This window comes from Bombina bombina, chromosome 11, assembly GCF_027579735.1.
Source record: "Bombina bombina isolate aBomBom1 chromosome 11, aBomBom1.pri, whole genome shotgun sequence".
Taxonomy (NCBI): Eukaryota; Metazoa; Chordata; class Amphibia; order Anura; family Bombinatoridae; genus Bombina; species Bombina bombina.
The window spans coordinates 5,465,517-5,478,876 of record NC_069509.1 but is presented as its reverse complement, the minus strand read 5'-3'; the positions used below and the strand labels follow the sequence as shown (position 1 = coordinate 5,478,876).

Here is a 13,360-nt window from a genome sequence, read left to right as displayed (position 1 = left end):
GCAGCTGAGGGAGCAGTGCTGTGTGTATATAGTGTGCAGCTGAGGGAGCAGTGCTGTGTGTGCAGCTGAGGGAGCAGTGCTGTGTGTATAGTGTGTGTGTATATAGTGTGCAGCTGAGGGAGCAGTGCTGTGTGTGCAGCTGAGGGAGCAGTGCTGTGTGTATATAGTGTGCAGCTGAGGGAGCAGGGCTGTGTGTATATAGTGTGCAGCTGAGGGAGCAGGGCTGTGTGTATATAGTGTGCAGCTGAGGGAGCAGGGCTGTGTGTATATAGTGTGCAGCTGAGGGAGCAGGGCTGTGTGTATAGTGTGTGCAGCTGAGGGAGCAGGGCTGTGTGTGTATATAGTGTGCAGCTGAGGGAGCAGTGCTGTGTATATAGTGTGCAGCTGAGGGAGCAGGGCTGTGTGTATATAGTGTGCAGCTGAGGGAGCAGTGCTGTGTGTATATAGTGTGCAGCTGAGGGAGCAGGGCTGTGTGTGCAGCTGAGGGAGCAGGGCTGTGTGTGCAGCTGAGGGAGCAGGGCTGTGTGTGCAGCTGAGGGAGCAGGGCTGTGTGTGCATATAGTGTGCAGCTGAGGGAGCAGTGCTGTGTGTGTGCAGCTGAGGGAGCAGTGCTGTGTGTGTGCAGCTGAGGGAGCAGTGCTGTGTGTGTGCAGCTGAGGGAGCAGGGCTGTGTGTGCAGCTGAGGGAGCAGGGCTGTGTGTGCAGCTGAGGGAGCAGGGCTGTGTGTGCATATAGTGTGCAGCTGAGGGAGCAGGGCTGTGTGTATATAGTGTGCAGCTGAGGGAGCAGGGCTGTGTGTATATAGTGTGTGTATTGTGTGCAGCTGAGGGAGCAGTGCTGTGTGTATAGTGTGCAGCTGAGGGAGCAGTGCTGTGTATATAGTGTGCAGCTGAGGGAGCAGGGCTGTGTGTGCAGCTGAGGGAGCAGGGCTGTGTGTATAGTGTGTGCAGCTGAGGGAGCAGTGCTGTGTGTGTATAGTGTGTGTATATAGTGTGCAGCTGAGGGAGCAGGGCTGTGTGTATATAGTGTGCAGCTGAGGGAGCAGGGCTGTGTGTATATAGTGTGCAGCTGAGGGAGCAGGGCTGTGTGTATATAGTGTGCAGCTGAGGGAGCAGGGCTGTGTGTATATAGTGTGCAGCTGAGGGAGCAGGGCTGTGTGTGTATAGTGTGCAGCTGAGGGAGCAGTGCTGTGTGTATAGTGTGCAGCTGAGGGAGCAGGGCTGTGTGTATATAGTGTGCAGCTGAGGGAGCAGTGCTGTGTGTGCAGCTGAGGGAGCAGTGCTGTGTGTGCAGCTGAGGGAGCAGTGCTGTGTGTGCAGCTGAGGGAGCAGTTCTGTGTGTGCAGCTGAGGGAGCAGTGCTGTGTGTGCAGCTGAGGGAGCAGTGCTGTGTGTATAGTGTGTGTATATAGTGTGCAGCTGAGGGAGCAGGGCTGTGTGTATAGTGTGTGTATATAGTGTGCAGCTGAGGGAGCAGTGCTGTGTGTGCAGCTGAGGGAGCAGTGCTGTGTGTATATAGTGTGCAGCTGAGGGAGCAGTGCTGTGTGTGCAGCTGAGGGAGCAGTGCTGTGTGTGCAGCTGAGGGAGCGGGGCTGTGTGTGTGCAGCTGAGGGAGCGGGGCTGTGTGTGTGCAGCTGAGGGAGCGGGGCTGTGTGTGTGCAGCTGAGGGAGCGGGGCTGTGTGTGTGCAGCTGAGGGAGCAGTGCTGTGTGTATAGTGTGTGTATATAGTGTGCAGCTGAGGGAGCAGTGCTGTGTGCAGCTGAGGGAGCAGTGCTGTGTGTGCAGCTGAGGGAGCAGTGCTGTGTGTGCAGCTGAGGGAGCAGTGCTGTGTGTGTGCAGCTGAGGGAGCGGGGCTGTGTGTGTGCAGCTGAGGGAGCGGGGCTGTGTGTGTGCAGCTGAGGGAGCGGGGCTGTGTGTGTGCAGCTGAGGGAGCGGGGCTGTGTGTGTGCAGCTGAGGGAGCGGGGCTGTGTGTGTGCAGCTGAGGGAGCGGGGCTGTGTGTGTGCAGCTGAGGGAGCGGGGCTGTGTGTGTGCAGCTGAGGGAGCGGGGCTGTGTGTGTGCAGCTGAGGGAGCGGGGCTGTGTGTGTGCAGCTGAGGGAGCGGGGCTGTGTGTGTGCAGCTGAGGGAGCGGGGCTGTGTGTGTGCAGCTGAGGGAGCGGGGCTGTGTGTGTGCAGCTGAGGGAGCGGGGCTGTGTGTGTGCAGCTGAGGGAGCGGGGCTGTGTGTGTGCAGCTGAGGGAGCGGGGCTGTGTGTGTGCAGCTGAGGGAGCGGGGCTGTGTGTGTGCAGCTGAGGGAGCGGGGCTGTGTGTGTGCAGCTGAGGGAGCGGGGCTGTGTGTGTGCAGCTGAGGGAGCGGGGCTGTGTGTGTGCAGCTGAGGGAGCGGGGCTGTGTGTGTGCAGCTGAGGGAGCGGGGCTGTGTGTGTGCAGCTGAGGGAGCGGGGCTGTGTGTGTGCAGCTGAGGGAGCGGGGCTGTGTGTGTGCAGCTGAGGGAGCGGGGCTGTGTGTGTGCAGCTGAGGGAGCGGGGCTGTGTGTGTGCAGCTGAGGGAGCGGGGCTGTGTGTGTGTGTGCGTGCGTGCGTGCAGCTGAGGGAGCGAGATCTGTGTGTGTGTGTGCGTGCGTGCGTGCAGCTGAGGGAGCGAGATCTGTGTGTGTGTGTGCGTGCGTGCGTGCAGCTGAGGGAGCGAGATCTGTGTGTGTGTGTGCGTGCGTGCGTGCAGCTGAGGGAGCGAGATCTGTGTGTGTGTGTGCGTGCGTGCAGCTGAGGGAGCGAGATCTGTGTGTGTGTGTGCGTGCGTGCGTGCAGCTGAGGGAGCGAGATCTGTGTGTGTGTGTGCGTGCGTGCGTGCAGCTGAGGGAGCGAGATCTGTGTGTGTGTGTGCGTGCGTGCGTGCAGCTGAGGGAGCGAGATCTGTGTGTGTGTGTGTGCGTGCGTGCGTGCAGCTGAGGGAGCGAGATCTGTGTGTGTGTGTGTGCGTGCGTGCGTGCAGCTGAGGGAGCGAGATCTGTGTGTGCGTGCGTGCGTGCAGCTGAGGGAGCGAGATCTGTGTGTGTGTGTGTGCGTGCGTGCGTGCAGCTGAGGGAGCGAGATCTGTGTATTTATCTGTAATGTGTTTGCACTCTGCTCTCTTCCTGCAGTCGCCGCTTACAAGCCCAGTTCACTACAGAGCGGGACTGGCACAGGTTCCATCAGCCCCGGAGTCTGCTGTTGGCGCTGGTTGGGGAAGTGGGTGAGCTGGCGGAGCTCTTGTGAGTATCATTGTCTGTTCCTTGTGTGTTCCGGCACCACTGCTTGTGTCTAACCTGGGTTTTATTTGCAGTCAGTGGCAGGGGGAGGTCCCTGAAGGTCTCCCTGGTTGGTCCCCGTCCCAGCGTGAAGCTCTCTCTCATGAGTTAAGTGACGTCTTAATTTACCTTCTGGAGCTGGCAGAGAAGTGCCACGTGGACTTGCCACGTGCTGTGCTGGAGAAGATGGAGCTAAATGCCAAGAAATACCCAGCAGGGCGTGTGCAAGGCAGTGCCAAGAAATACACGGAGTACAAGTCCGAGGACGCGTGAGAACGGCAGGGCTTTGGTTAGTTCTTGGCGCTGTTTGCTTCCCATTGGCTCTTGCCCTCCCCAGTTTGCTGGAGATGTTGACTCTTGTTCTCGTTTTAGAGGGTTTGATTTTATTTTGTATAAATGAAGCTTCTGCTCACAGCTTACTTGGCAGCAGGGGGGCGGTGCTGGCATACTGCGGGCACATCTCACAAGTGTACGCTGTTGCTGCGCAGATGCCGGATGCCCTGTGGTCTGACCTACAGGAGATGTGACGTACTTTACTTTTATTTAAATGTTACTTCATGTTTTGTTCTGTTTCTAGACATTTTAGTGTGAAGTTTTGGTCTAAAACAAAGCTATCGGCTTTATAGCCGCCATTAAACATCTTTTTACTCAACCGTTTTGTGTGCGCTCATTTTGTCTTATATCTCTCCTCGGAACAAAATGGCTTTAAACTAATGGCTATTCCCACATGATATTTAAAGGGACAGTCATCAAAATTTTAAACTTTCATGATTCAGATAGGGCATGCAATTTATTATTTTTTTTTTTAAACTACTTTCCAACTTCCTTTTTATAAAATTTGTTTTGTTCTCTTGGCTTTCTTTGAAAGCTAACCGTAGGTAGGCTCATGCTAATTACTAAGTCCTTGAAGGCCGTCTCTTATCTCAGGGTGTTTTTGATTTATTTATTTTTTCTTCACAGCTAGACAGTGCTAATTCACATGTGCCATATACATTTGCTTACTCCTGTGGTTATGAGTCAGCACTGATTGGCTACAATGCAAGTCTGTCAAAAGAACTGATAAGGGGGCAGTTTGCAGAGGCTTAGATACAAAGTAATCGGAGGTAAAAAGTGTATTAATATAACTGTTGGTTATGCAAAACTAGGGAATGGTAATTAAGGGATTATTGTAGACTAGTCCTAAAGGCCATTGTTTGCAGTACAGTGCTTTCTTTCTTTTTCTTTCTTTCTTTTATTTTTTTTCTCTCGCCCCGCCTCTTCACGCGGCAGTCGGCAGATCAGGTAGGGAATCCAAGGCCAGGTGTGTTTGTCCTTGTGCTGTGTCTACTGCGCATGACAGCTTCGGACAAACACACTTGGCCTTTTATAGTCTGCCCCTACCCAATACTTCCTAAAACTGTTTAAATGTACAGTGGGTATTGAAAAGAATCCCCCCCCCCCCCCCCTTGAAAATGATCACATTTTGTTGCTTTGCAGCCTGAAATAGACATTTTTCTTTTTTTTAAGACTTGATGAGTCCACGGATCATCTTAATTACTAATGGGATATTCACCTCCTGGTCAGCAGGAGGAGGCAAAGAGCACCACAGCAGAGCTGTTAAATAGCTCCTCCCCTCCCACCCCAGTCATTCTCTTTGCCTACGTTAGTGCTAGGAAGAGGTAAAGTGAGGTGTTATAGATTCTTCAATCAAGAGTTTATTATTTTTAAAGTAGTGCCAGAGAGTGCTGCTTTTTTCTAGGGTGTAGCCATAGTCCATATCAGTCTCTTCAGTAGAGCTTTGGTGGCTTTAGAGCAATGGGAACTGGTGGGACATAATTCTCACTGCGCCTCCCATGCATTGATGCTGCCCTAATCCTGATAGCCTAAGCAAGAATACTCAGGCTTTATCCTTTTTCCACAAGACTGTGAGGGAGAGGACCTCATAAACCTGCTGAGCTGCCCTGCTGTCGGGCAGAGTTCAAGTTAAGTGCTAACTTTTTATTCTGGGTCTGGGAAGATCTCAGGAGTGGAGCAGTTTATTAAATTTCAGGGGAGGGCTTATATCTATATCAGAGTATAGAGAACTCGGGAGGGATATTTTCTTTCATGTAATTAGCAAGAGTCCCTGAGCTAGTGACGTATGGGATATACATTCCTACCAGGAGGGGCAAAGTTTCCCAAACCTCAAAATGCCTATAAATACACCCCTCACCACACCCACAATTAAGTTTTACAAACTTTGCCTCCTATGGAGGTGGTGAAGTAAGTTTGTGCTAAGATTTCTACGTTGATATGCGCTTCGCAGCATTGTTGAAGCCCGATTCCTCAGAGTACAGCGAATGTCAGAGGGACGTGAAGGGAGTATCACTTATTGAATACGATGATTTCCCTAACGGGGGTCTATTTCAAAGGTTCTCTGTTATCGGTCGTAGAGATTCATCTCCTACCTCCCTTTTCAGATCGACGATATACTCTCAATTTACCATTACCTCTACTGATAGCCAAACCAGTACTGAAACAGTTATCTGCTATATGTGGATGGGTGTCTTTTGGTAAGTATGTTTTTATTACTTAAGACACCTCAGCTATGGTTTGTCACTTTATGTATTTATATAAAGTTCTAAATATATGTATTGTACTTATATTTGCCATGAGTCAGGTTCATGTATTTCCTTCTGCAGACTGTCAGTTTCATATTTGGGAATATTAACTTTTTTTTTTTTAAGAAATAAATTGAAAAAAAAGACTAAACCCCAGGTCAGAATTTTTTTTTTTTTTTTTTTTTTTTTTTTTATATATATATATATAGACTACTTCTTGCAAATTGCGGGCGGTATTAGACCCACGGGTGCGTCAAATGCTAAACTTTATTGCATCCTTGGCGCGAGAATTTTTTTGGCGCGAAAAATACATCTGATGCAACTTCGTCATTTCCGGCATCATAGTTGACGCCATAGCCTTACACACGGTTGCGTCATTAGTGACGCAAGTGTAATTTCCGGTTATTAGACATGTGCGATTCGTTTCGGATTTATTCGGTAAATTCTAAGATTCGGATCGATTCTAATTTCCAAATTTAAAATACATCCGAATCTACCGAATGAATCTGAAATAGCTGCCGTATCTCCGAATAAATCCGAATTAGCTCGCTAAAATTCGGCATTCCCCCCCCCCCCCCATAGGAAACAATGGGGCAGTTTCGGCTGAAAAAAAACCTAACACATGCAAAAAAGCAGCGTTCAGCTCTTAACGCAGCCCCATTGTTTCCTATGGGGAAACACTAAGTCTGCACCTAACAACCTAACATGTACCCCGAGTCTAAACACCCCTAACCTTACACTTATTAACCCCTAATCTGCCGCCCCCGCTATCGCGGACCCCTGCATTCTTATTAACCCCTAATCTGCCACTCCGGACACTGCCGCCACCTACATTATACCTATGTACCCCTAATATGCCCCCCCCCCCCCCAACCCAACTACATTTATTAACCCCTAATCTGCCGACCGGACCTCGCCGCTACTATAATAAATGTATTAAAGGGACAGTCAAGTATAAATTAAACTTTCATTATTCAGATAGGACTTTAAATTTTAATTGACTTTCCAATTTACTTTTATCATCAAATTTGCTTTTTTCTCTTGGTATTCTTAGTTTAAACTAAACCTAGGTAGGCTCATATGCTAATTTCTAAGCCTTTGAGGGCTGCCTCTTATCACATGCTTTTTAAATCTCTTTTCAACACAAAGAGACAAAGTACACGTGGGCCATATAGATAACACTGTGTTCAGGCACAGAAAGTTATTTAAGATTTAGCACAAAACAATGCTAAATTTAACACAATAGATAATAAACAGTCAGTCATGTGATCAGGGGGCTGGAAGAAGGTTCCTAGATACAAGGTAATCACAGAGGTAAAAAGTACATTAATATTACTGTTGGTTATGCAAAACTGGGGAATGAGTAATAAAGGGATTATCTATCTTTTTAAAACTAACAATTCTATGGTTGACTGTCCCTTTAACCCCTAAACCGCCACACTCCCGCCTTGCAAACCCTATAATTTTATTAACCCCTAATCTACCCCCCCAACGTCGCCGCAACCTAACTACAAGTATTAACCCCTAATCTGCCGACCGGATATCGCCGCCACTATAATAAATGTATTAACCCCGCCTCGCAAACACTACAATAAATTTTATTAACCCCCTAACATCGCCGCCACCTACCTACAATTATTAGCCCCTAATTTCCCGCCCCCAACGTCGCCGCTACTATAATAAAGTTATTAACCCCTAAACCTAAGTCTAACCCTAACACCCCCCTAACTTAAATATAATTTAAATAAAACAAAATAAATTTCCTATAATTAAATAAATGAATCCTATTCAAAACTAAATACTTACCTGTAAAATAAACCCTAATATAGCTACAATATAACTAATAGTTACATTGTAGCTATTTTAGGATTTATATTTATTTTACAGGCAACTTTGTATTTATTTTAACTAGGTACAATAGTTATTAAATAGTTAATAACTATTTAATAACTACTTAGCTAAAATAAATACAAATTTACCTGTAAAATAAATCCTAACCTAAGTTACAATTAAACCTAACACTACACTATCATTAAATTAAATAAATTAACTACAAGTACCTACAGTTAAATACAATTAAATAAACTAAAGTACAAAAAAAACACAATTACAAAAAATAAAAAAAATTACAAGAATTTTAAACTAATTACACCTAATCTAAGCCCCCTAATAAAATAACAAAGCCCCCCAAAATAAAAAAATGCCCTACCCTATACTAAATTACAAAAGTTATCAGCTCTATTACCTTACCAGCCCTTAAAAGGGCCTTTTGCGGGGCATGACCCAAAGAAAACGGCTCTTTTGCCTGTAAAAAAACACAAAATACCACCCCCCAACATTACAACCCACCACCCACATACCCCTACTCTAACCCAAACCCCCCTTAAATAAACCTAACACTAAGCCCCTGAAGATCTCCCTACATTGAGTCGTGTTCACCCAGCCGGGCCGAAGTCTTCATCCGATGGGGCAGAAGGACATCCAGACCGGCAGAAGTCTTCATCCAAGCGGGGCAAGAAGAGGTCTTCCAGGCGGCATCTTCTATCTTCATCCATGCGGAGTGGCAGCATCCTGAAGACATCCGACGCGGAGCATCCTCTTTCTTGATTCAAATCAATCCGAACCAAATTTTTTAGCCATGCACGTATCTTATTGGCGCCAAAAAAGTTTTCAGTTACGTTGTGCATCATACTTGGCGCCAATCTTTTCATTATTTCAATAACCCATTGATGTTTGCCTTTTTCTCTATCAGAGGGCTATGCTATTGGCATTTTTTTTCCCATTCCTGAAACTGTCATATAAGGAAATTGATAATTTTGCTTTATATGTGGGTTTTTTTTTTTTTTCTTTTACATTTTGCAAGATGTCTCAATCTGATCCTGCCTCAGAAGTTTCTGCTGGAACATTGCTGCCTGACATTGGTTCTACCAAAGCTAAGTGCATTTGTTGTAAAATTGTGGAAATTATTTCGCTGAATGTCATTTGTAATAGTTATCATGATAAACTTTTACATGCAGATAGTGTGTCCATCAGTAATAGTACATTGCCAGTTGCAGTTCCTTCAACTTCTAATGTACATGATATACCTGTAAATTTTAAAGAATTTGTTTCTGATTCTATCCAGAAGGCTTTGTCTGCATTTCCACCTTCTAATAAACGTAAAAGGTCTTTGAAATTTCATCAACTGAATGAGAAGTTTTAAAATAACCAATAACATAATAATTTATCCTCTTCTGATGAGGATCTATCTGAAACAGAAGATCCTTCCTCAGATATTGACACTGACAAATCTACTTATTTATTTAAAATAGAGTATATGCGTTCTTTATTAAAAGAAGTGTTAATTACTTTGGATATTGAGGTAACCAGTCCTCTTGACGTTCAGTCTAATAAACGTTTAAACCTCCTGTGGTTTCTCCAGGGGTTTTTCTTATTCCTGAGGCTATTTCTGATATGATTTCTAAGGAATGGAATAAGCCAGGTACTTTTATTCCTTCTTCAAGGTTTAAAAAATTGTATCCTTTACCAGCAAATTCTATAGGATTTTGGGGGAAAAAAAACCCAAAGTTGATGGGGCTATTTCTACTCTTGCTAAACGTACCACTATTCCTATGGAAGATAATACTTCCTTTAAGGATCCTTTAGATGCGAAGCTTGACTCTTCTCTAAGGAAGGCCTATTTATATTCAGTCATCTTCTCAGACCTGCAATTTCTTTGGCTGATGTTGCGGCTGCATCAACTTTCTGGTTGGAGAATTTAGCGCAACAAGAATTGGATTCTGACATATCAAGCATTATTCGCTTACTGCAATATGCTAATCATTTTATTTGTGATGCCATGTTTTATATTATCAAAATTGATGTAGATCCATGTCTTTAGCTATATTAGCTAGAAAAGTTTGTGGCTTAAATCTTGGAATGCTGATATGACATCTAAATCTAGATTACTATCTCTTTCTTTCCAACAGCTCCAAGAATATTTTCAAAGGTTCTAGGTGCATTACTCTCTGTAATCAGAGAACAGTGTATTGCGGTGTTTCCTTATTTGGACGATATCTTGGTACTAGCTCAGTCTTTACGTTCTGCAGAATCTCACATGAATCAACTAGTGTTTCTTCCGAAACATGGTTGGAGGATCAATTTACCAAAAAGTTTCTTGATTCCGCAGACAAGGGTCACCTTTTTAGGCTTCCAGATAGACAGTCATGGACACTGAATCTAACAGACAAGAGACGTTTAAAATTGGTTGCAGCCTGCCGGCACCTTCAGTCCAGGTCATTCCCTTCAGTGGCTATGTGCATGGAAGTTTTAGGTCTCATGATTGCAGCATCGGACGCGATCCCCTTTGTTCGTTTTCACATGAGACCTCTCCAGCTTTATATGCTGAACCAATGGTGCAGGGATTATACAAAGATATCACAATTAATATCCTTAAATCCCAATGTACGACACTCTGACGTGGATAGATCACCATCGTTTAGTTCAAGGGGCTTCTTTTGTTTGGCCAACCTGGACTGTGATCACAACAGATGCAAGTCTTTCAGGTTGGGGAGCTGTTTTGAGATTTCCAAACCCCTTGTGCTGTCAGAGATCCCCAGAGGCGAGTGCCAATAAATATTTTAGAACTCCGTGCAATTTTCAGAGCTCTTCAGTTTTGGCCTCTGTTAAAGAGAGAACTGTTCATTTGTTTTCAGACAGACAATATTACAACAGTGGCATATGTCATCAGGGTGGGACTCACAGTCCCCAAGCTATGAAAGAAGTATCTCGGATACTTGCTTGGGTGGAATCCAGCTCCTGTCTAATCTCTGCGGTGCATATCCCAGGTGTAGGCAATTGGGAGGCGGATTATCTCAGCCGTCAGACTTTACATCCAGGGGAGTGGTCTCTCCATCCAGATGTGTTTTCTCAGATTGTTCAGATGTGGGGGCTTCCAGAGATAGCTCTCATGGCCTCTCATCTAAACAAGAAACTTCCCAGATACCTGTCCAGGTCCAGGGATGTTCAGGCGGAAGCTGTGGATGCGCTGACACTTCCTTGGTGTTATCATCCTGCTTACATTTTCCTGCCTCTAGTTCTCCTTCCAAGAGTGATCTCCAAAATCATCATGGAACAATCACTGGTGGCTCCAGCATGGCCACACAGGTTTTGGTATGCGGATCTGGTTCGGATGTCCAGTTGCCAGCCTTGACAACTTCCGTTTAAGGCCAGACCTACTGTTTCAAGGTCCGTTTTTCCATCAGGATCTCAAATCATTAAATTTGAAGGTATGGAAATTGAACGCTTAGTGCTAAGTCATAGAGGTTTCTCTGACTCAGTGATTAATACTATGTTACAAGCTCGTAAATCTGTCTCTAGAAAGATTTATTATCGAGTTTGGAAGACTTACATTTCATGGTGTTCTCATAAATTCTCTTGGCATTCTTTTAGAATTCCTAGAATATTACAGTTTCTTCAGGATGGTTTGGATAAGGGTTTGTCTGCAAATTCCTTGAAGGGACAAATCTCTGCTCTTTCTGTTTTGTACAGGCTTTAGTTCGTATTAAGCCTGCCATTAAATCAATTTCTCCTCCTTGGAGTCTTAATTTGGTTCTGAAGGCTTTACAGGCTCCTCCATTTGAGCCTATGCATTCTTTGGACATTAAACTACTTTCTTGGAAAGTGTTGTTCCTTTTGGCTATCTCTTCTGCTAGAAGAGGTTCTGAGCGATCTGCTCTTTCTTGTGAGTCTCCTTTTTTTCTGATTTTTTTTTTTTTTATCAGGATAAGGCAGTTTTGCGGACTTTTCAATTTTTACCTAAGGTTATGAATTCTAAGGACATTAATAGAGAAATTGTTGTCCCTTCCTTGTGTCCTAATCCTAAGAATTCTTTAAAAAGATCCTTACATTCTTTGGATGTGGTAAGAGCTTTGAAATATTATGTGGAAGCTACTAAAGATTTCTGGAAGACTTCCAGTCTATTTGTTTTATTTTTCTGGTCCTAGTAAAGGTCAGAAGGCTTCTGCTATTTCCTTGGCTTCTTGGTTGAAACTTTTGATTCATCAAGCTTATTTGGAGTCGGGTCAGGCCCCGCCTCAGAATTATAGCTCATTCTACTAGATCAGTCTCCACTTTGTGGGCCTTTAAGAATGAAGCTTCAGTTGATCAGATTTGCAAAGCGGCAACTTGGTCCTCTTTGCATACATTTACTAAATTCTACAGTTTTGATGTATTTGCTTCTTCGGAAGCAGTTTTTGGTAGAAAAGTTCTTCAGGCAGCTGTTTCAGTTTGATTCTTCTGCTTTTGATTTTTAAGGTTTTTTTTTTTATTTTATTTTTTTTCATTTATGAGAATAAACTTATTTTTTTGGGTTGTGGATTAATTTTTTTCTGCGGAAAATTATTTATTTTTTATCCCTTCCTCTCTATTGACTCTTGCGTGGAGTTCCACATCTTGGGTATTGCTATCCCATACGTCACTAGCTCATGGACTCTTGCCAATTACATGACAGAAAACATAATTTATGTAAGAACTTGCCTGATAAATTCATTTCTTTCATATTGGCAAGAGTCCATGAGGCCCACCCTTTTTATGGTGCTTGATTTTTTTTTGTATAAAGCACAATTATTTCCAAATTTCTTTTGTTGATGCTTTCTACTCTTTTTTCTTTATCACCCCACTGCTTGGCAATACGTTAAACTGAATTGTGGGTGTGGTGAGGGGTGTATTTATAGGCATTTTGAGGTTTGGGAAACTTTGCCCCTCCTGGTAAGATTGTATATCCCATATGTCACTAGCTCATGGACTCTTGCCAATATGAAAGAAATGAATTTATCAGGTAAATTCTTACATAAATGATGTTTTGTGGCAGGTTCAGTTGGTTTTACATCCCAATCGGTTTGTCTTTGGGCTAAGATGCTACCTATCAGCGATAGTACTATTTCACTCACATTCTTTATAGAGCCTATGTTTCTCCCGGTAGCTATTCTTAACTGAATATGACATTGGCGACCGGGAGATCGATAGCAGTAATGCCCACAATGGGCAGAGCTTGGTTTGAGCACACGCTACTGCTTTAGTTACATTGCCAGTGTAAAACGGCTAAGTCTGTGAAGACTAGTAAAGGGTCTGATTGCATTGTGCTTCCAGTACACCCAAACAGTTCCCAGCAGCTTCTCTGGTTTCTACTGAGGTGTGCAGGGCTGAGCGTTATACAGTGCATGATACCACGTTTTCAAGCTGAGAGTTTCTGGTATCACGCCCACGGGGGTGGAGCTATGTTTGGCGCTGTTTTGGATGGCACACTTTCTATTTTCCTTCCGATATCGGAAAGGAAGCCTGGTAGCACAGTAGTTTCTGTTGTACCTTATGTGGGACCGGACAGCACCGCTGCTGCGTTCCGGATCAGTTTTGAATATAAATAAGAACCAATGTCTTTATTACTTGTACCGTTTTATAAATAAAGTTTGGGGTTTTATCTGGTTTCACAGACTGATGGACACCTCAGCAATGGTTAGGCT

The 13,360-nt window shown here is 44.7% G+C and overlaps 1 protein-coding gene across 1 annotated transcript; it reads left to right on the top strand.

Moving 5' to 3' along the window:
* Positions 1-3,135: 3,135 nt before the first annotated feature.
* DCTPP1 (dCTP pyrophosphatase 1) lies at positions 3,136-3,934 on the top strand (the record flags this gene model as incomplete). Its single annotated transcript, XM_053695313.1, is given in 2 exon segments — positions 3,136-3,246; positions 3,318-3,934. Coding segments are annotated over 2 exon segments (349 nt in total), but the record flags the coding sequence as incomplete, so codon positions are not given.
* Positions 3,935-13,360: the final 9,426 nt, after the last annotated feature.